This window comes from Rhamphochromis sp. 'chilingali' (genome assembly GCF_963969265.1).
Source record: "Rhamphochromis sp. 'chilingali' genome assembly, chromosome: 2".
In the NCBI taxonomy this organism is placed as follows: domain Eukaryota; kingdom Metazoa; phylum Chordata; class Actinopteri; order Cichliformes; family Cichlidae; genus Rhamphochromis; species Rhamphochromis sp. 'chilingali'.
In genome coordinates, this window is record NC_137930.1 from 56,068,964 (window position 1) to 56,090,491 (window position 21,528).

A 21,528-nucleotide genomic window follows, 5' to 3' on the forward strand; every position below is an offset into this window, starting at 1 on the left:
TAGGAATGCTTCTTTAGAAAAAAACAAAAAAAACAGACAAAAAAAAAACAGCACACATCCTACATAAATTACATCATAAATAATTATTTAAAATAATGACCACAGCATGAATGTTCTACTGAAAAAATTCTACAGTGATGGCAAAAAATGGCCGATCTTTCTGCTGCCCACAGCATGTCAACAGAAATAAAGCCATTTAGAAAATAAAGAAAGTGTTACCCATTTTCCTGTTTTGCTGAGACTTGCCTTTTGTTACATCTATAACAATGCCCTTTTGCTTTATATTCTGAATATTACGCTCCATAAGGTTGTGACCCCCACTGCGTTCTGTGCATGTATACTGAAATAATGCCATTGACATGAATTATCGAAACAAAACCGTAAAAACAGGTACAAAAGGTACAATTTAATCAAAGGACCACATGAAGAGGTGTGAAAAAGTCTTCAGTATTCACAGAAAAATATCAACTGAAGTAACTCACCGGACAGGAAGCGTCCTAAGTTATATACATATGATAAGTAAAATTGAAAATAGATTTTCCTCTCTGTACATAGCACTGTATTCTTTCATCTTCCTCTTCTTTATTTACAAAGAACTCCTGCTCTCGAGGTCTCCCTTGTCTTTCAGTTCTGAGTGGATCTAGTCAAGAGAGATAATGTCAGATATGGAGCCATAAATGGCCGCTGCAGCTGCTGCTGCTTCCACTGAGGACCTTGATAATCCTGAAATGGAATGGCTGTCCCTGTCTCTGTCCCGATCCCGGTCTTTGTCGCGGTCCCGCAGACTGCTTGAAGACACCAAACTACTGGTGCTGCCGCTGTTGCTGCCTCCGTTGGTGGCAGCCAATGTGCTGCTCCCCGGGGTGCCTGGCTGTTCACGTAAGAGCTGAGGGGAGCTGTAGGGCAGGAAACGGTTGAGGAGCAGGTCATGATCCTCTGAGGCTGAAGCCGACGCAGCTGCTGCAGCAGCCATCACCATATTGTAATGCTAACAGGACAAAGAAGAGTGACAACAGTCAAGCATACTGTGAAGAAATATGTTAAAGCCTAGTGCTATATTTACAAAACTTCATGACACTGAAGAATGGGGAGAATAAAACAAACCAAAAAGCAAAAACAGATGACCAAGTTTTAGTTTTAAGACAAACTACTAAGACCTGTGCCTGTCTGACTGCATGCATGCTTTAATATAATAAACAGTAGTTCAACTAACAGCTGCTAAAGATAGAAGCAAAATGGCAAATTAAGTTGTTTTAGTGAATATTAAGTTTAAGGTTGTTCCCAAATGTCACTGGCATGTTTTCCTGTGGTGTTGAATGGCGCTGTGTGTGAGTGATGTGCGGGCAGAGAGTCGTGCAATTTGGAAAGAGGGATGCAAACCAAGTTACTTTCATTAGTAACAATCTACAAAGACAATCACTAAACGCCTCACATGAAGACACCAGTTGTTGTAAGAGGATAACAGAAAACTAGTTTTAGCAGAAATCTGAGAATCAGTTTTCCAAATGACCTCAGATTTGACACGGACCTCAGCGTACACCTGCAAGTGTTATTTGTTAGCGAGATAATAATTCAAACAGCACTTTAGTAACTTAAGTATGTGAGAAAAAGTGAGGTTGCTGTATGTACAGCACTAAATGTATGAATAAAGCTTAGTTTTGATTTGCACAGCTATCACTGGATAAAAAACATCTGTAAATTTATTTAATTCAATGTACAGATCTAAAGATTTGTCTTACTGAAAATATATCACTCTTTTACAATCTATTTAGGCGGGTTTGTGGTCGCTGGATGAGAATGAGTAACTGTACCTGATTGTCGCCTTGAAGGAAGGAGAAGAAATTTTGATCTGTAAGAAAAAGAAACGACTTTACAAGCTGCGTTCAGAGGCATGAAGTCATTACAAGTGAATAATTTACAACCGATGTATTACAATGAAAATTCCCCAGGTCTCCAGTATATGGAATATTTCCCACAACAAAAACCTTTCTTTCAATTTAATCGACACATTAGAGCCAAATATTTTTACGGAGGTAATTTGAATATCTTTTTATTTTATTAATCCCTCCCAAAAAGCGTCCATGTTCTCCATTTTTTCTGTTTCCTTTTCGCTCAGTGTGTAAAAAAAAAAAAAAAAAAAAGTTCTGAGAAAAAGTTTTTTTGGGTTTGTTTTTTTTTGGAAAAGTAGCATTTAAAGTAAAAATGTAAAGTAAAAACACCTTCCCCAGTTAATTACACTGGTACATTTGATAAATTATCTGATTAGAGAGCCAAATTATTCAGTACAACAATAAATGTGTCCTGATAAGGAAAATTTTGTAACAAAAACCAAAGTCTTATCATTCTCAGCATGCTTTAAAAAAAAAGAAAAAAAAGAAAAGTGTTACAAAATTTCAACTGACCACTGCACGAAAACAAAACAGAACAAAAAAAAAAAACAACCAACCAAACGAACAGGTTTTTGTTTCTACTGTCTCACCCTTGCGCAAACCTACGTGACTAATGTACACTTAATGACTTACAATAATCACTGTGAAGTTATCTCCCTATGACATGGCGACACTATAAGACATCAACATTATCCCTAGTTCTGTCTATCAGGAGGCACACTCATGCTGGTAGTCAGATGACAGAATTTAACACATACACGCTATGATGGCAGTGAGATAAAATTCATTTCCTTTAGGGAAATTGACGGGGCTACCTGGCAGGTCACTGGCTGTGTGATAGTAGTGGCGGTAGTCCTGGATGAGAGGTGGTGGGGGAGGAATGTAACTGGTCTCCACAGGTGGCATGCTGGGAGCTCTGCTCACAGGTGAGGCCTGGCTGTGCAGGTTTAGTACTCTGGGAGGAAATAACATCATATGTTTAGAGACAAAAGCAGACAGAGTTGAACACATTTTTTACAGTCATCTCACTTCCTTTGCAGTTTCATGACTTACCCTTTGCTTGCAGGTGGAGAGACGGGTGACAGCGAGGGACAGGCTCTTTTAGGAGGCGGCTCGTCATCTAGCTCATCTTCTGAGGAGCTATCCAGTGTCAGATCGATCACATCTACTTTCTTGCAGTTGTCATTAGAAGACCGTTTGTGCTCATGCGCATCGGTTCCAGACAGATCTACAAGGAAACAGCAATGTCAGTCTGCGTTCCCAGATCATGGGGAAGATTAGATTTAAAGATTAAAATCAACTGACATACCGCTGTCTACACCGTTGTAGGAAGCAGAAACCTCCTGCACTTCTTTCTTTGACCTCATAGGGGCCCAGCTTCCATCTTCTTTGAACTGGATTTCATCACAGTCAGAGCAGCTATTCAAGATTTCCATGAACAACCTAGAAAAACAAGCCATTCCAATTCTATTACAATAATCTTAAGTACTTGTGAGTCACTTAAAAGTCAAACTTCAGAATTACAATACAGCTGTGATTCATCATGAGCAGATTGAGCAACTGATACTAAATAAACATAAACAAGGATTTGTATTATTGGTCCAGTCCAGAAACAGCTGTGTTCAAGATAGTCAGGAGACAATAAAACACAAACCAAAGAAAGTCTGTTTCAAGTTAAAACAAGAAGTTTAACTGAGTTTAATTGCTTATAAAGCTACACGCTATTTATGCAGCATGCAGTTTTATTATTATTTATCTTGACAACTGTCAGACAAGCTGCAGGATTATCCTGATAAAAATCAGGAATGCAGGATGTTAAAGTTAAGCCAACTTTAACTTCATAACCAGATGACTGCATCCGTTTTTGCTAAAGCTGTCTGATCAGCAACATCCACCCAGAACAAGTGGGTTTAATCAAATTAAAAAGGCATTCAGCGCATCCCTTTTTTGCCAATGTTAAAGAAACCTGCTCCACCCTTTCTGGTCAGAAGACGACTGGATTAACATTTCTACAAAGTAGAGGAAGGAGAGCATTTCTGACTACATCATACTAAACGGATGGGCATGGAACCATACCCGACATTAAAAAAATAAAATAAAAAAAAAGACGTGCTCACCCGTCAATAATTAGGTGCTCATATGGTGCCTTCTTGTCACAGACTGGACAAACCCATGTTGGCTTCTTCTCATTCATTTGAATATAAAGAGTAGCATCGAAGCACTGGAGGTGTGAGCATGTCATTGCTCGGCAGGGGATTGTCAGCCTCATCTTCCCCAACTAAAAAAGAAAAGAAAAGAAAGATAATTCGATAAATGTCGCTTTCATTGACTGACACAGTGATCAGTTTTATACTATATAATAGCACAGAACAAAAGCAACAGTCCCCAACCACTTTACATCCAAATACCGTAAACCTCAGGTCACTAAAACTGTAAACGTATTTCTTGTTGCTCTAACAGCAGGCTAAGAAGCAACTAAGAAGCAAGGAGGATAGTGATGAATGGTACTTACAGGACACAGGAGAGAAACTCTTAGACTTGTGGTAGCAATCTCACTCTCTGGATCGGCCGTCAACTTCTCTTTGACTGTAAGCAAAACAAAGTGCTAGAGTCACAACTTTTTAATGTTTAATGGAATTTGTTCTTTGACACACTTAAGGTTCAAAATGTTGCTTGTGTAACAATGTTTTAAGGTTATTATAGTTTGTTGAACTAAAAAAACATAACAAAACTAAAAAAGTGGAAAAAAGTTAACATGTATTGAAAAACTTTAAAAAAAAAAATAACATAAAAGAAAAGCTCTTAAAACATTATATTACAGTAGAGTCTTCACCTTAGAATATAAAATGCCTTGAGGCGACTGTTGCTGTGATTTGGTGCTACAGAAGTAAAACTGAACTGAACTGAAGCACAATGTTGTTGCATAGATTTATTGAGACCAAACATTGTTCCCAGTGTGTCTGTGTTAAAGGAACAATTGTGACCTTGCTACTGACAAATTATTTCATATTGCAAATATAAAAAAACAAACAAAGCTAAAGTAAAAACTAAACACTTTAAACATTAAAAACCAAACTGAAACAAGCAAATTCAGGGGAATTACTCTGATGGTATTGTAGAGTCCCACATACAGTAAGGACTACAAAATTGTGAAGCAGAAAATGTAAGCTCCACCGTTGGCCTTTGTTCACATAAACAAACAGAGGGACTTTTCCAGAGAACATATGAGGAATGCAAAGAAAAGTACCTTTACCTTTGTTTTGACTCTGTGGTCAGACCAGTTAGAAAACTGTAGCAGAGTTACTGTATGAAATTTCTGTTTCTTAAATGTCATTCTCACAAATCATGGGGCAGATCCAGTTCTTTGTACTTCCCAATTAATATCGTGACTTACTCAGAGCCCTGGAGTGGTCAGGGTTCCTGATTCCTTTGGCCCGTAGTCTTTGCAACAACACCGCTGACGACTGCTGTCTGACCAAATACACAGCCATGGAAAAACACTGAAAAAAAGAGGAAATAATAAGCAAACCAGGTCATGCTGATGGTTCATGTTCTCCTCACAACTCCGCAGACCATTTGTTTAAACATAAAAAAATGAGAATCCAGTGTGTTTACCCTGCCAATTTCTGAAGTCCATGACACCACAATTGTGTTGGGGACTGTAGTAGACAGCCGGACAAGAGACGTTATGTTAATGGGGCGACTGGGCCTTTTTGGTTCAACTCCATTTTTGGTGGGAGGAAGATATCCCTATAAGGAACACAACAAATTTAGTAACTCACAGTCACATTATTAAACACTGGAAATGCTCTATGACAAGCAAACAAAAACAAAACAAACACCAAGGACTCACCGGAAGATTACAAGGCTTTCCATTCACCTTCACGCACAGATTTGGGGGGAAATGGTCCTCCTGGGGACAGCTTGTCTCTGATAAGCAAAATCTGAAAATAAGAGAAAACAAATTGCATCGAGGATAAGTTCAGGTGTTGAGGAAAAAATGGCAAACACAATTTGTTTCTGTTCAGTTACCACTTTGACAAAAAGGCTGGCTTTCTTTCTTTCTTGCTTATTTTAGGTTTTCGGTTGTGTCAAGTACAGCCATCTCCATCTATGATACAGGAGAGCACTTCTTAACGGATGTCATTCACCAGTTTTTAATGTCATTAAGTATTCTCTGTCATATATACAGTGGGGCAAAAAAGTATTTAGTCAGCCACCGATTGTGCAAGTTCCCCCACTTAAAATGATGACAGAGGTCAGTAATTTGCACCAGAGGTACACTTCAACTGTGAGAGACAGAATGTGAAAAAAAAATCCATGAATTCACATGGTAGGATTTGTAAAAAATTTATTCGTAAATCAGGGTGGAAAATAAGTATTTGGTCACCTCAAACAAGGAAAATCTCTGGCTCTCACAGACCTGTAACGTCTTCTGTAAGAAGCTTTTCTGTCCCCCACTCGTTACCTGTATGAATGGCACCTGTTTGAACTCATCATCTGTATAAAAGACACCTGTCCACAGCCTCAAACAGTCAGACTCCAAACTCCGCCATGGCCAAGACCAAAGAGCTTTCGAAGGACACCAGGAAAAGTATTGTAGACCTGCACCAGACTGGGAAGAGTGAATCTACAATAGGCAAGCAGCTTGGTGTGAAAAAATCAACTGTGGGAGCAATCATCAGAAAATGGAAGACATACAAGACCACTGATAATCTCCCTCGATCTGGGGCTCCACGCAAGATCTCATCCCGTGGGGTCAAAATGATCATGAGAACGGTGAGCTTTGATCCCAGAACCACACGGGGGGACCTGGTGAATGACCTGCAGAGAGCTGGGACCAAAGTAACAAAGGTCACCATCAGTAACACACTACAACGGCAGGGAATCAAATCCCGCAGTGCCAGACGTGTTCCGCTGCTGAAGCCAGTGCATGTCCAGGCCCGTCTGAAGTTTGCCAGAGAGCACATGGATGATACAGCAGAGGATTGGGAGAATGTCATGTGGTCAGATGAAACCAAAGTAGAACTTTTTGGTATAAACTCAACTCGTCGTGTTTGGAGGAAGACGAATACTGAGTTGCATCCCAAGAACACCATACCTACTGTGAAGCATGGGGGTGGAAACAGACAGGACGACTGATCCGTGTTAAGGACAGAATGAATGGGGCCATGTATCGTGAGATTTTGAGCCAAAACCTCCTTCCATCAGTGAGAACTTTGAAGATGAAACGAGGCTGGGTCTTCCAACATGACAATGATCCAAAACACACCGCCCGGGCAACAAAGGAGTGGCTCCGTAAGAAGCATTTGAAAGTCCTGGAGTGGCCTAGCCAGTCTCCAGACCTCAACCCCATAGAAAATCTGTGGCGGGAGTTGAAAGTCCGTGTTGCTCGGCGACAGCCCCAAAACATCACTGCTCTCGAGAAGATCTGCATGGAGGAATGGGCCAAAATACCAGCTACTGTGTGTGCAAACCTGGTAAAGACCTATAGTAAACGTTTGACCTCTGTTATTGCCAACAAAGGTTATGTTACAAAGTATTGAGTTGTATTTTTGTTATTGACCAAATACTTATTTTCCACCCTGATTTACGAATAAATTCTTTACAAATCCTACCATGTGGATTCATGGATTTTTTTTTTCACATTCTGTCTCTCACAGTTGAAGTATACCTCTGGTGCAAATTACTGACCTCTGTCATCATTTTAGGTGGGGGAACTTGCACAATCGGTGGCTGACTAAATACTTTTTTGCCCCACTGTATGCTGGCTTGGGAAATCCTACAGGCTAGACTGGATAAATTATGTGTTCTTTAAAGCAAACTTCCCCTTTACTGTTTAGTGTGGTAACAATGTGTCCACATCCAAATATGCTTGTACTTTGATTATTTTTGTAATCCCTCATGTCCGTTGTGAATATAAACAAAAGCCTGAGCCCCCAAGAGAAAAACATGCCTTGTATCCTTCACTGTTCATTTGAAAATTTGACCTCAATGTAATTCAACTCAATTCTTATCTTTGCGTAGCTGGGATGGGCTCCAGCCCTCCAGCCCCCCCCCCCCATGACCCTGATAACGATAAGCAGAAGAGCATGGATGGCAGGATCTCATCATTGTCACTTATCATTAACGATAACTAAAATCATAATTAGCAGGTTGAGGCTTTCATTTCTTAAATTTGAAAAGAAAAACACTAGCAGCATGCTTAAAACAAACAAAACTGTCGTAACTTTTGTTCAGGATTAAAACATTTAGAAACAAGTTTCCAGCTGCATGAGCTCTCTTAGGCTTTTTGTTCTTTGGCACGCTTGAGGATCAAAATGTTGCTTGTGTATCAGTGTTTTAAGGGTTCACTTATTACTTGTAGCCACTTAGTTTTCAAACCTTTTTCTGTTCTGTCACTTAAAAGAAAAGTTAGTCTGGATGTGTGCACAGTTGCTCTTTTTTTCTCTAAACTTTTGTTCATGTGACATTACTATTTCTGGCTGATTCAAAATGGAGAGCAGCTAAAAACAGACCCATTACTCACACCGCCACATCACACCGATTAAAACAGATGCTCAAAAGAAAAGGCTATCTTAGTCATACCTTAACTGGACTTGAACAGCAAAGTCACATTTGGTCCCGGATATGTCCCTGAAGAATTCAAAAAGAAGAAATATTTAACACACAACACATGAATGACTCGGTTTTCTCCGATATTTAATTATAAAAGGTTAATTAGCGATAAAGCTTTAAAAGTGACAGTTATTTGCCTTCTCATTTATTTAACTTGCCGAATGTACCAAGAAGCTTTCTCACTTACATGGAGCTGCTGATCTGCTGAACTTGCTGCGGTGTTAATGCAAAGGCATAACATGCTTCCTGGAACCGCTGACTGTTGTCTGAAGCTATGAAAAAGAAACCAGAAACACAGAGTCAGTGGGGAAACCTACAGAAACGACTGGGGTCAACAGATGCTGAACTTTTACCCGGTGCTTTCATGGGATGCACGCAATGGAGAGGTGCTATCACTAAACAAAGCTGAACAGGAAGTTGTGGACTCACCCAGGCTGGTTGGCTTTATCAGCTCATCCAGCACATCGTAGAATGACAATCTCTGGAGCTTGACATCAGGGTGTACAGGGTGCAGAGCGGAGGAAAGATGAGGCAGACTCAGCTCGTGCTTAGGCCCGAGTAAGGAAACAGGCAGCAGCGGTGATGGGGAACCGTGGCTGTCAAACCCCAGTTGGGCAAGGCCAGTGGGCAAGCTGGCTGCAGCGTGAACACCGGGAAGAGCTAGGTCCACTGGCGAAACCATTTTGGTTGGAAAGCGCCGCCTGTAGAGCTCTTTGATCTTCATCTGCACTGCGGGACTGCAACCAGCCTTGAGTAGGTGGAGAGCTTTGGTCAAAAGTTCATGTTTGCGCCCATGCTTATTCCGTCCCGCATATCCCAACAACACTTGGAGCTCAGAAACACGAAGGCTCATTACCATTTGCTGGTGAAAAATGAAGAGTGAGGAAAAGAAGATCTATAACAACTTAAAAACAAAAATTTCTAATCTGTCATAAAGAAACAAAAAACTATTTTGTCAATTAAATACAACTGTTAAATAATTTCTTCTTCTTCTTCTTCTTCTTCTTATTTTTAAATAAATAAATAATGCTTTTAAATCCTTTGCTATCTTGCAATGTCCACACACAACATTTTCACTGAGTCATTAATATTTGTCTGTAAACATAGCCCCTCTGAGATGACTATGGAAGAGACAGGCTTTTGGTTAGATGCAGAAATGCACATTTCTAAATGCAACGTCTTTGTACTTTTAATTCATAACACATCAGCACATGTTGCTCGTGGTAAAACAGGATGTGGACATGGTCAGCTGTACAAAATAATGGAATCCACTACAGAAACTTTTTGAGACATTGTCCAAGATAATCTAACTCTGGTAATGTTTGACAATGAAGGTGGCAACGCTGCAACAGACTGTATTAAACTATATGGTGGTTTTATTTTTTTCAAGGATTTAGCAGGACGTGAGTTTCTTTTATGTTTGTTTAAAAACAAAACAAATATTTTAGAGTGAAATGCAGTGAAGCAAAGCAACAACACTAGCCTGCATGACAGCCTCTGAGACACAGAGAGAATAAAAGTCAATTTTAAATAGTTTCTACTATCTTACATTCTACTGTAAAGCCTCCACTCATATTCTTGTGCTGACTACATGCTGTAATATCTTTGTGGATGACTGCGTTGCAGACAAATAAAGCAACGTCAGCATTAAAAGGACAGGCTGCAATCATATAGTCCATATGCAAATATTTTGGTAATCTCCTCTGACAATCAATCAGTGACCTACCCGGGATAAATATTTAAGCAATGGAAAATATTCTCATGACGCCTTAGAGGTGCAAATTATACTGTGAAGTTGCATAATATGTACTTATTAAAGCTGGCTTGAGAAAATGGTAAATGGCCTGTATTTATATAGCGCTTTTACTAGTCCCTAAGGACCCCAAAGCGCTTTACATATCCAGTCATCCATCCACCCATTCACGCACACATTCACACACTGGTGATGGCAAGCTACATTATAGCCACAGCCACCCTGGGGCGCACTGACAGAGGCGAGGCTGCCGGACACTGGCGCCACCAGGCCCTCTGACCACCACCAGTAGGCAACGGGTGAAGTGTCTTGCCCAAGGACACAACGACCGAGACTGTCCGAGCCGGGGCTCGAACCGGCAACCTTCCGATTACAAGGCGAACTCCCAACTCTTGAGCCACGATCGCCCCGAAGAAAACTTAAAACATAGTTTGGAGATGACTACAATGGCATTTCTTTTTTCTGTAACACACTCCCATAACAGGGTGGTGCCTGCCATATTCAAGAATAAGGGATCACAGAGAGCTCTCTCTCTCAGTATAGTATATACCACTAATAAAGACAGTCTTGGTGGTTTTAAATACCAAATGACTAATTAGTGTTAGAATCTGTGTTCTTTTAACTGCAACACCAGCAGTGCAAATCAGAATCACGCATGAAAACACCTTTATAACACATTCCCTACATAATGATGAAGCCAGATTAAAGAAGTGTACTGCAGTATTGCGCAAATCCAACTCTTAACTCAAAAGCGGTACTCTTAGAAATTACAGATAGATTTAAATCTTTAGTGAGCTCATCTCAAATGCATTTTATGCTGTACAAAAGTAACACTTACTGATCAACCTCAATGATTGCTACAGTACAGTTGATATGATCACCTTTGGCAATGCAACGTGTGAGTATCGCAGATATTAGTTCATTTGAAGTGAAGATCAAAATGAAAGCCTTTTGCATGTAGTGTAATTATCCACAGTGAAATAATAATCCATTAACAATATTAAATTAGAAAGTGGGGACACACCGCTGTGGTTTAATAAGTAAAAACTAACTAACACCGCCCGCATGATGCTGGTGTGACCTCACTGAAACAAAACAAGACTTTTCATTGTGTTAACTTGTGTTTGAAAACAAATCGCGTTGGATTACACTAAAACAGGAGTGTGGACAGTGTCTGTAATTTGTTGGACTAGATGTCAAAAGTATAGCCAATCCAAGTTAACCTGCACTAGGATTCCAGGGAATAGACAGAGCCCATCTTTAACACACACTGCGGTTCGCACGGCGAACTACTGTTAAGGCTAGGAGGCTAACATTACAATGCCAGTGGGTTTCACACGCTGACAGGAATATTAGCTTCATCTCTTGCTAAAGCCCACATCCGACCTTATATAAGTGCAGGTGAACCACAGACAGAGCCTAACGCAGAGTGTGCAACAATAACAAAGCTAGTGCTACCGAGCTAGCTCGTCAGCTAACTGTCTATCTAGTCGTTTCTGCTCTGCTGTTTTCTTATCATATGCCTTCATAACAACACTCTTCGGGTGTCTACTGTTAAGTGTCAACGGCGCTAACACCTGAAATTGAAATCTCAGTGTGTGAAACGTTTATTTATCAAGCTAACGTATGTACTCGCTTTACCTTCAGTTCCGCACTCTCCGCCATCTTGTTACACTGGTTGCGCAGGCGCAACAGCCATCCTCAAGAAACATAAAAAGTCAGTTTTCATTCTCCACAGTGCACAGCAGGGGGCGCTGCTGGCACACAAACGACCACAGGGCGTCTCCGAGGTATTACAGACTACTTTGAACAAAAGCAGGGCGCACCTTCAGATCTTAGTTGGCTTGATGCGTTTTGCTCTGCAGTACGTAAAGATAAAACAGGGTCGCGATTAGGCTTAAGACGCAGTGTTCCTTCCCTTTATTCGTGCTATAATTTGTAAATCTTTTATTTAATTTGTCAACTGACAATGGAAATATTTGATCCTTATAATTAAGTCATTTAGACGTAATTAATATTGGCAATCTTAACTTGGGAATCCGCCACTTTTTCCTTGTCTTATCACTTTATATATATATATATATATATATATATATATATATATATATATATATATATATATATATATATATATATATATATATATATATATATATAAACTAAACACCTGATCATTTCAAGTTGTTTCCTTGGGCTCTGGGAAGTTGGATCTAGGTCTCAGTCGTCGATTACCTAGACGAATATTCCACACTCAAAATAGCCTCGGGTTGCTTGTTTTCCGCGTGTAGAAAGCTGTTTTCTCATGGATATGGCATTATTTCCCCCTCCACAAACAGTTATTTAAATAACGCTTACAGCATATAGCTTCATTCATTCATTCACAAAGGTGAAAGGTGCACTCACATAAGTGGGTTTTGCTAAATTAGGAGTCCACTGGCTCACGAGATCCTGTGTTGATTGATTACTTGCAGGAAAAAAAAAGAAAAAAAGTTGTGGGAATCAAAAAGGTAAAAAGAAATGTAAATATGGGGGGAAATAAATCACACTTCTTTAAATAAAATGATTTATTCATTAGCGACAAAAACAAATATTACATGGAGGAATAGACTATTCTTAATAGGATATGTCACTGCTTACAAGGTCGCAGATGCACTAATTCAGCCTACTAATTTCTGTGTTTTTCAAATTTCCAACAGCAAATAGGCATAGTTTGACCGCTACAGAAATAAATATGCTGTATTTCAACGCGGAGGCTTTTTTGTATTTTGTTTTGCTTTGTTTTTTACTGTAATTCCCACCACTCGTTTTAAAGTGCATAACATCCAAAGTGAGCTACTGGCCTGCATGGAAGAACACATTAAAATTAGTAGACTTATTTACAATACTGAGAGGATAAGGAGCAATGAACCGTCTAATCAAAGCTGCTATTGTTGATAGGGGGAGGAAAAAATGAAGAAGAAGAAATAATAACCCACCTTTACAACAAACATACATTGTCATTGCACTTTGCCACAAATAATAATAATCGATGGGATAATTTCAATAAAACAAATCACTGTATGCGAGATACATAAACGCTGAGGGTGGAGATCCACTTTTTTTTTTTTTTACTTTTTTTTTTTATATATTACAGGTAATTACACTTTAGACTACTTTCAGCTTGGCTCAGAGTGTCCGTGGTGGTTTTTAAATCTCCCGTGGTGTGGTTTTTAACAGAAGCTGTGGCTGCGTCCTCGCGCCCCTGTGTCTGATTCACGGTGGTAGCAGAGGCGATTTGAAGGAGCAGGATCCGGTGCAGTGGCGAGGAGTCAACATCTTACAGGAGAAATGGTGTAAAGCGTCGTGAGCTTCTATGAAGAAGGAGATCAAACAATCAATAGTGCACGCGCATGTGAGCGTAAATCATCCTGCTGGGGATTACAGAGGCTGCTGCTGTTTAAATATTTAGACCTACATAAGACAAGTTAAACACAACTGCACGTTTACAGTTAAATGATGATATGATCGATTCATGATATGAGTCGGAGTTGCTCAAAACAAGTAGTTTGGAAGCGTTTAAAGAGGCTGTGGACCATCCACTCAAATAGCCTGTCCATCCACAATTACCCTTCGACCTTCTCTTTCTGGAGCAATTCACTGGGGTAAGTGTGCACGCAAGAGGCAAGAGCTGGCCACTAATATCTGTTGATATAAAGTTACGTTATGATACTGTTCACCACTTTGCACCCCCGATGCCAAAAACAGAGATCATGTGAAAAATCAGGCTTGTCCGTTATATGTGAAAACAGTAAAATAAACCTAATTGAGCACATAGACTGTCGCCGGTGATTTTACATGAAAAATAAGCTATAAAATATCTGTAAATCCCACAGTTAGAAACATCTTGAAACGCTGTTGTGTGCGCTGCCTTTGCTTTATTTTTCTCACCTCTGACTATGTGAAGCTGCTGGACCATCTCCTCCCTGTAGGAAAGTTCCCTTTTCATTTGATCCTGAAAATTATCTGAGAAGCAAATGAAAGATCTGAGTCAGTAAACCAACCACAATTATTTCACAGACAGAAAAAAAACCCCTTCATTTTAGCCACCGCTGTCCCCAAAGTTACTGACAGAACCATGTAGGAAATGTTTGCACCTCTGATCTTTGTCATTTTAAACAATCATGTAACCTCCACAGCATAAACAAACAAAGTGGAATGTTTGTTTAGAGAGAGGCAATAGTTTCTTATAAATTAAGGCTTTTAAGAGGCTGATGCCATTCATAACAGATGCATGTATTAAACTTGTCGGGCAGCTGATCAGTAGAGGGCGCTCTTCTCAAGCTAAAGCTACAAACCAAGGGCATCAACGGTAGCAAACACCCGGGCATGCCTTCAGCTGGAAACAAAAACATTTTCTTATGACAATAATTTTTTTTATTTATAGCATTTAAATGAAAATAAATCCGACCTATAATTAAAATATTGATGCCACTGATGAAAGTTAAAAAAAGCATTTGCAAGGACATGTTTATATTAGGAGAAATATAAACGGAATACCCTTTAAATATGTTACATCATAACATCTGCTCAGATTTTTGTTTGATAATGTTTCTTCACCACTCTTATATTCATAACAGTCTTACTTTCAGATATAGTAATAGGATGATTGTGCTAGGTATCAAAATTTTTTTAAAAAAAGTTTCCAATATTAATGATATTACAGGGTTAACATTAACAAGTTTTACTGTCTTGTCCCTAGATTTTTAATAATAATTTTAATATATATATATATATATGCTAAATGGGCCACATATAGGTTTAATTTCTTTCCAAAAATTTTGAAAAACAAATAGTTTTATATATGGAAGCCTTCATCATCACTTAACTACCTGTATGTGACATCGTTTAGTTTCCATTCTTGCAGGTTTATCTTAATTTCTATTCATCTTTACCTGTACTGCAACCAGTGCACATATTTTGGGTATTACATCAATTCTCAATTTTTATATGAGTCTGCCAAATATTCATATTGCTATATAATATGTTTCAGAAAAAAGGTATTTATTTGTTTGTAAGAAAAGGTGGATAAAATTATTTTAAGTTACAAAAAAAATATTTGCTCATATCTCACCTGATATTCACCTGATTAATCACCTGAATGCAGCTGCTTCTTGAGGACATGGTTAGTTTCATTTTCAAAATCATGATCTTTACATTGCCAGTGTGAAGCTGTTAGTGTCATATCCAGATGGTCTTAATGTATGGACTGCAGATGGGAATGTTCTGTAACATTTTTCATTGTGGTGGATGGGGAACCGTTTTATATATAATTATATTATTATAGATATTTTTCAGTTAGTGTTTCATAAAAATCAAACACTGACTTTTTAAAGTTACCCTTTTTTTCTGCTGTCCACATATATTTTAAAAAAACATATATTCAGTATATCAATATGAAAAAGGGGCAAAGGTAGATCAGATTAAAAGCAGCAGTTATTTAGTTCCGCTGCAGCACATGGGAACTACTGCTGAGGTGGATTTGATATATTAAGGCTTATGTTTTGGCCTCAGTCACAGAGAGGAGGAACATTTGCCTTTACATGCACCGTGGCAGAGATTAGCTTACCTTTTAAATGTTGAAATTCACGTTCCAGCTTTTTCCTCAGCTCCACCTGCTCCAAGAGCTGCTTTTGTAGCTCTTCTGCAAAAATAAACAAATAAATAAACACAGAAAAAGAAACAAATCAAAATCAAACAAAAACGCCGGGTGTTGAAGGAGAAAAGATGAGGGCTTTCCCATCAGCTTCCATGTAGGACACTTTTGCTATTTTTAATGACAGTGATGAGCACATCATTATCATCATCTGCACTGAAAATTCAGAGCAGGTCTTCCTGGACTGCAGACGACACCCCCGCCAAACCCCACATTTATGTAACAAAAGATGAAAGTGGAAAGTCTGAGGTGTTGTCTTATTAACTTTAACTTCAGTTTTTCTAATTTTTTAATTAAAGGTCACTCCACCTCGAAAATACAAAGACTCTGAAGGTGCAGATGAGCGACAGGACGTTGAAACTGACTCAAGTTTTGCTTGATTTATAAAATTTAGGCCCGCTAATCTACAACCTCTCATGAGCTTTTTTTTTATATTTATAAATGTATGTGATGGAGAAAAACTCAATAATGTAGGCTACGTCAAATGTAAATAATAATAATAATAATAATAATAATAATAATAATAATAATAATAATAGAAGCAGTAGATAGCTTACCTTTTGCCAGACTTTGTATGTCCCTTTGTGTTGGTAGAGCTCTGGGTGGCGCGTCCTCGCCTGAGTACACATAATATAAATTAAGTTCTTCGGCAAAAATGTAGTCCCACATCTACTGAGCTTTTTTTTTTTTTTTTGTTTGAAATCCCTTTTTTCTGACCTCGGTGTAACTTACCTTCATCCGGCTCTCGCTGTTGCTCCTCGCTGCTTTGTTCGTTAAAAGATTTCGTTTCGATCTCCTCCACTGTGGAAGACGGCTCTTCTTTACTTGCACTCTCATCTTAAGACAAAATAAGTCGATATAATTTTTTCCCTCCCTTTTTTTTCATTTTTCTTTTTTTTTTTAAACAAAGGCAGGAAAATAAAAGTCTAACCGTTTGTTGTAAGTAGGCCTACTCCAGGCGGGTAATTCGCAGCTCTGAATTGATACGGACTGCTCCTTTGTTGCAGCTCACTCCTCTCTGGTGTGTAAACCTAAAGGAAAAAGAATTACCACTTCTTTGAAGTTTGGTGAAAAAAAAAAATATTTGTAATGGAGTAAAACATAAAAAAAATGAATAATGAAAACCTTTAATTAATGTATAGATATTTTATTAGAGAAACGATAAAAGATTTTATTCCCCCTCCTAAGTGATGTGGAAATGCCTTTTGTTGTGTTACACTGTTTTAACATAGACAGAAATTCCCCCACAAGCACACATTTCTCTGCTGAAACGTACACATACAGGCAAAAAGAACAGAACCCGATCTTCAGGGGAAAATTACAGCTCTGAATTATCGCCCGTGTTTGAAGTCACTCACTTCGGTGAAAGGTGCAGCTATGTGGCTCTCTGATAACTGCTTGGTCTGCAGTTCTCTTTCAGAGGACTGGGCCACGTGCAGGCTCGTTTTCTGGGAATCGACCAGGCTGCTCTCCTGCAGGCCTTTAGAGTCAGAATCGTGTGGTGAAACGGTGTGTGTCAAAGCTAGGGGAGTCCGAGGACACACCGAAGACAGAGGCCGGGAGCCCTCCTCCTCTTCCTCGTCCTGCGTTTTGTTTGTCTCCACGTCCACGTCTGGCTCGCCCTCACTGTCTACGCACGGGGACACAGAGCGGTAGCTCGAGCTCTCGCTTAAAAAGTCGGGCGATAAGTAACCGGTGCGACAGCCGTTGTACGCGCTTCTGTTGCCGTACAGCTTGGCGATGCAGTCAGCGTCTTTGATGACAGGTCTGAACGCCGACACGTAGCTGATTTTCCGGGGCTGGAGCGGCACCCCCTCCGCCGGCCTCCCCTCGTCCCCTGACTTGTCTTCTTCGTTGCGCAGAGACTGAGTGCTGGAGCATCGGTCATTATCGACCGCGCTGTCTTTCGATGTGTTGGTGCTGCGGTCACTGTGCTCGGACATGTCCATGTCAGTCTGCCTGGGCGGACACAGCAGCTCTGGAGGGGGCTTGTGCTGGGTTTGGGGATATGGGGGCATGGGCAGCGCGCCGGCCGCGGGCCAGAACATGGGGAAGGAGTGGTAGGCGCTGTCCTTGGTGGCAGGCCACAGCACACCCGGGAGGCCGCCTTTGCTTTGCTCGCCCATCATGCCGTCTTCTTTCTTCTGACACAGGCCGAAAGCCGGGAACCCGTATGGGTGAGGGAAGAGGGGCGGTGGGATCTTTTGCATTATCCCGAAGCCCTTGCTGGGCACCGGGATGACCGGGTAGCTGCGCGTGCTCGTCATAGCACCCCGGCTGCCCTCGCAGCTTAGGATCTTTGCGGGGATCTCCGAGGAGCTTTGTGGACGGCTGGGCTCGTGTGATTTCAAAGGAGAGCTAGACCCGGACCCACTGCCTGGCAGCGTCCTCTTGCGACTCCCCCCGTTGAACATGGCCTTCACGTCTTCCCACGCGTGTAAAATCTCCATGGCACTGCCTTTATCTGTTAGTTTTAGATGCCGCCGCCAAGAATTGAAATTAGCTGCGTCTGGCTGCGTGTACTTGGACTCCGGCGTGCGGTGGGAGTGAAATATGAATTTATTCGGGGAGAAGTACATGTTGCAATAGGAGCACTTAATGCACTTGGCCCTGGAGCTGTTGTATCTGGCCGGGATGAAGCTGCCTCGACTCCCCCAGGCGCACTCGTGGGACACATCAAAGGCAAAATTCTCCGGAAGTTTGGGGGGCGAGTGAGCTCCTAGGAAGGACTTACAAAGTCTCTCTGCCTCGCGTTTAGTGATCATCCCGCAGCGCCTGGAGGAGATGGGCATCGCCCCTGCTCTCCGCAGGATCTCCAGCTGGACAGGGGTGCATTGGACGCAAGTGATCCCCAGCGCGACACGCCTGTTGTGTATCTCGTTATAGCTATAATTCTTCAATAAGGTGTTGGATATTTGTGCGAGGCACAGTCTCTCCTGGCCGTCTATTACCAAAGACACGATCTGTATTCCGTACAGCGCAGTCTCTCCGACCTGGTTGGGCTTCAAGTTAGTGCTCGGGTAGGAAAGTTCTTGTTTGGAGTTTGGCGAGGAAGTGGAGTCTCGCCCCGCAGGTATCGAGTCCATCCTTGGAGGCCTAGAAGCTGCAGGGGAAAAAAAAAGAAAAGCAAGGTTTGATATGAACACGTGAGTTAAACGAACGCCAAAACTCCAGCTTTATAATTAGCTTTCACTGCAGCGTTTTTAGGTCGAGGACAAGTCATTTGCAGGCCTTCGTTTTTAATTTAAGACACACGAAGCTGATGCTTTATTTTTAGAAATTAGTCTTTAAAGCAGACACTCGTGTTTAGGACATTGCAGAGAAATCATATAAGCTATTCCACGCTTAAAGTTCACGGAATTATATTTGCTTTAATATCTTAAACCTCTTCAGTGTATGAACACGATTATATCAAAGAGACTGCGCGTAAATAATAAGGAACACCCCAAAAACACTCAGTGCATCTACTGCCCAAAGTCTGTTCCCAAACTCACCTCAGACGCTCGCGCAGCTCCCCTCCGCCGTGAACGACAAAGCTGTGATCAAGTGAATGTCGGAGCAATGACAACTCCGCGCTGGAGGACTTGAAGATGTTTGCTTTAGGAGTGGGACGCAGTTGTCCGTGCAGCACCGCCTCCCTCCCGCCTCTCTGCTCCCCTCTCAGTGTGTGCGGATGGTTTGTGTTGCGCCACCAGCAGCAGCAGAGTCCACATGGCAGGCAGACTGTGGTACAGCCCCCCCACTCCACTACAACGATCGCAATCAAGTGACGGCAAAACTTATGGCAAGACACTCCCACTCACACAGGCAGTCTGAATTAACTATGGATTCATGACCAATGAAGATGAGCTGATCTGAGTGCTTAGTCTCAAAGCAGCCTGGAGGTTTATTGGGTAAAGTGTTTAGAAAAGATACATTAAATAAATGAATAAATCGTTGTTGTTGTTGTTGTTGTTGTTTTTTTAAAGCAATCGGCTTTCTTATATTTTAAATATGATAAAAATACATTTAAATTAAAAAATATATATAATATTTTATCATAATTCCGTCATGATGTGGTGTCGGTTACATGCGTTTCATTATTTTTTGCTCCTTCTCAGGGTTATTTGGCATTATGCACGGAGGAGGCTGCAGTGGGATCAGGCATTCCGCTAAAAACAGCAGGGACCCCCCAACACATTGTTGTGCGCGTCCGCCTATGAATACGGCGCTCAGGCCTTCATCATGTGCTGTGTTCCCACGGACACGCCGTTTACCAGCTCCCCGGCCTAAACGCGCGCTGTGACAATCACCAGCTGCTCTATAAGGTCACTTTGGTGATCTCTCGCTTGGGTCCTTCCCTCTTTTTTGAAAGAAAGGCATCCACGAGAAGAAAACTGTGAAGCCTCGTGCCATAAACGACCAACATTTACCCTTTAAAAGCCAATAAAGGTTTGGATTAATTGTTTTCATCTGGCACAAGTGCTGCGACAGGCAGTCATGTAATATTAATGAAGGTAACAGGACACGATCCCGTTGGCCCCATCGACCCAAGTGGGGCAGAGCGGTAATAACAACGTATCTGTAATTGTTCACTTATTCTGAGAGGTGTACCATGTGATACCACGCGAATAATAATAATAATAATAATAATAATAATAATAATAATAATAATAATAATAAAACAGTTGCAAAATGCTAATAAAAATGCATATTACTGATATCAGAATTATGAATTTAATGCAGATTTCTGTCCAGTCAGCGTTAAATGTGGAAGTAGAAACATTTATATTCGCCGAATGCAAATTAATGGGATTAATGTCCACATTGTATGATAAAAAAATATTCTTTTATTTTTGCTAAAAAGGAGAATGCGATGGTGTTGTTCATCTCAAATGAGTAACCAGATTCAGATTGAATGGCAATATCCGTTGATCACTGAAGCAGCAGAGTAAACCCCGTTAACAGCCGGTGTTACATTCAGATGAATCAAAAGTTGTGTTGACAGACTGAACCACTCCAAATGAGCATGCTTTCAAGTATTCAAAAGACTGACAACGACCTCCTGTTAATGCTACAGACTTATTTCGCAGGACTCCCTCTCTGCAGGAAGTGGTGTGTAAAAAGCGATTTTCAACCACACCTACAGGCGAGGAAATGGGAAAAGTAGCCCACCCTCCAAAAAAAAAAAAAATGTCAGTGAGGTCATCGTCAGGTTCGTGCTTATTCTACCTTTTTATGTGTGCAAGCCAGAACAGCTCGTTTAAAAGTGTGTCTGCATTAATCACAGTGCTGCATCAAAGTATGATAATCACCTGAACACTCTATTAAAATAAAAGTGCCAGCCCAGGGGAAATCTTACCTTACTCTTTAATTGTTTTGAAGCTTTGATAGGCTTTTTAATCTAAGATTAATTTATGCATTCTTAAATAACTCTACATATGATTAATAAGCTTGAAAATTAAAAGGAGACTGAAGCAATTATAACAAGTGGTTGGTCATCACCTCATTAGATGGTATTAGAAAGATGCAGTTTGTGAGTTAGTGTGTTCAAATGCGTGTATGTGTGTGTTTGCCTGATTAGGTTAAAAAAAACA

General features: G+C 40.6%; 2 protein-coding genes across 3 annotated transcripts; both read right to left on the reverse strand.

Moving 5' to 3' along the window:
* Window positions 1-8: 8 nt before the first annotated feature.
* pias1b (protein inhibitor of activated STAT, 1b) lies at window positions 9-11,931 on the reverse strand. The gene is made up of 14 exons (XM_080870985.1): window positions 11,902-11,931; window positions 8,937-9,369; window positions 8,695-8,779; window positions 8,478-8,525; window positions 5,743-5,833; window positions 5,505-5,639; window positions 5,284-5,389; window positions 4,402-4,475; window positions 4,007-4,167; window positions 3,199-3,332; window positions 2,943-3,117; window positions 2,705-2,844; window positions 1,812-1,849; window positions 9-988 (listed from the first exon to the last, which is right to left on the reverse strand). Exons 1-14 carry the CDS (start codon window positions 11,923-11,925, stop codon window positions 641-643), a joined length of 1,992 nt encoding a protein of 663 aa, XP_080727111.1. The 5' UTR covers window positions 11,926-11,931; the 3' UTR covers window positions 9-640.
* Window positions 11,932-12,844: 913 nt separating this feature from the next.
* On the reverse strand, window positions 12,845-20,499 carry skor1b (SKI family transcriptional corepressor 1b). Of its 2 annotated transcripts, none has more exons than XM_080874837.1 (8): window positions 19,447-20,499; window positions 17,311-19,055; window positions 16,884-16,983; window positions 16,685-16,789; window positions 16,510-16,569; window positions 15,866-15,940; window positions 14,188-14,262; window positions 12,845-13,607 (listed from the first exon to the last, which is right to left on the reverse strand). In XM_080874837.1, exons 2-8 carry the CDS (start codon window positions 19,036-19,038, stop codon window positions 13,513-13,515), a joined length of 2,238 nt encoding a protein of 745 aa, XP_080730963.1. In that variant the 5' UTR covers window positions 19,039-19,055; window positions 19,447-20,499; the 3' UTR covers window positions 12,845-13,512. The 2 variants fall into 2 exon arrangements, with proteins under 2 accessions (XP_080730963.1, XP_080730962.1); XM_080874836.1 differs by having other exon boundaries at window positions 12,845-13,610.
* Window positions 20,500-21,528: the final 1,029 nt, after the last annotated feature.

Excerpts from the sequence above, each read along its gene's own strand:
- pias1b (XM_080870985.1), bottom strand. The coding sequence starts at position 11,925 with ATGGCGGAGAGTGCGGAACTGAAG. Across the intron at positions 5,834-8,477 it reads GCTGTTCAAGTCCAGTTAAG|ATTTTGCTTATCAGAGACAA; the intron begins GTATGACTAAGA and ends TCTTATTTTCAG. Across the intron at positions 3,333-4,006 it reads GAGCACCTAATTATTGACGG|GTTGTTCATGGAAATCTTGA; the intron begins GTGAGCACGTCT and ends TTGTTTTTCTAG.
- skor1b (XM_080874836.1), bottom strand. The coding sequence starts at position 19,038 with ATGGACTCGATACCTGCGGGGCGAGACTCCACTTCCTCGCCAAACTCC. Across the intron at positions 15,941-16,509 it reads CATACAAAGTCTGGCAAAAG|AAGAGCTACAAAAGCAGCTC; the intron begins GTAAGCTATCTA and ends TTATTTTTGCAG. Across the intron at positions 13,611-14,187 it reads GCAGCTTCACATAGTCAGAG|AAGCTCACGACGCTTTACAC; the intron begins GTGAGAAAAATA and ends CCTTCTTCATAG.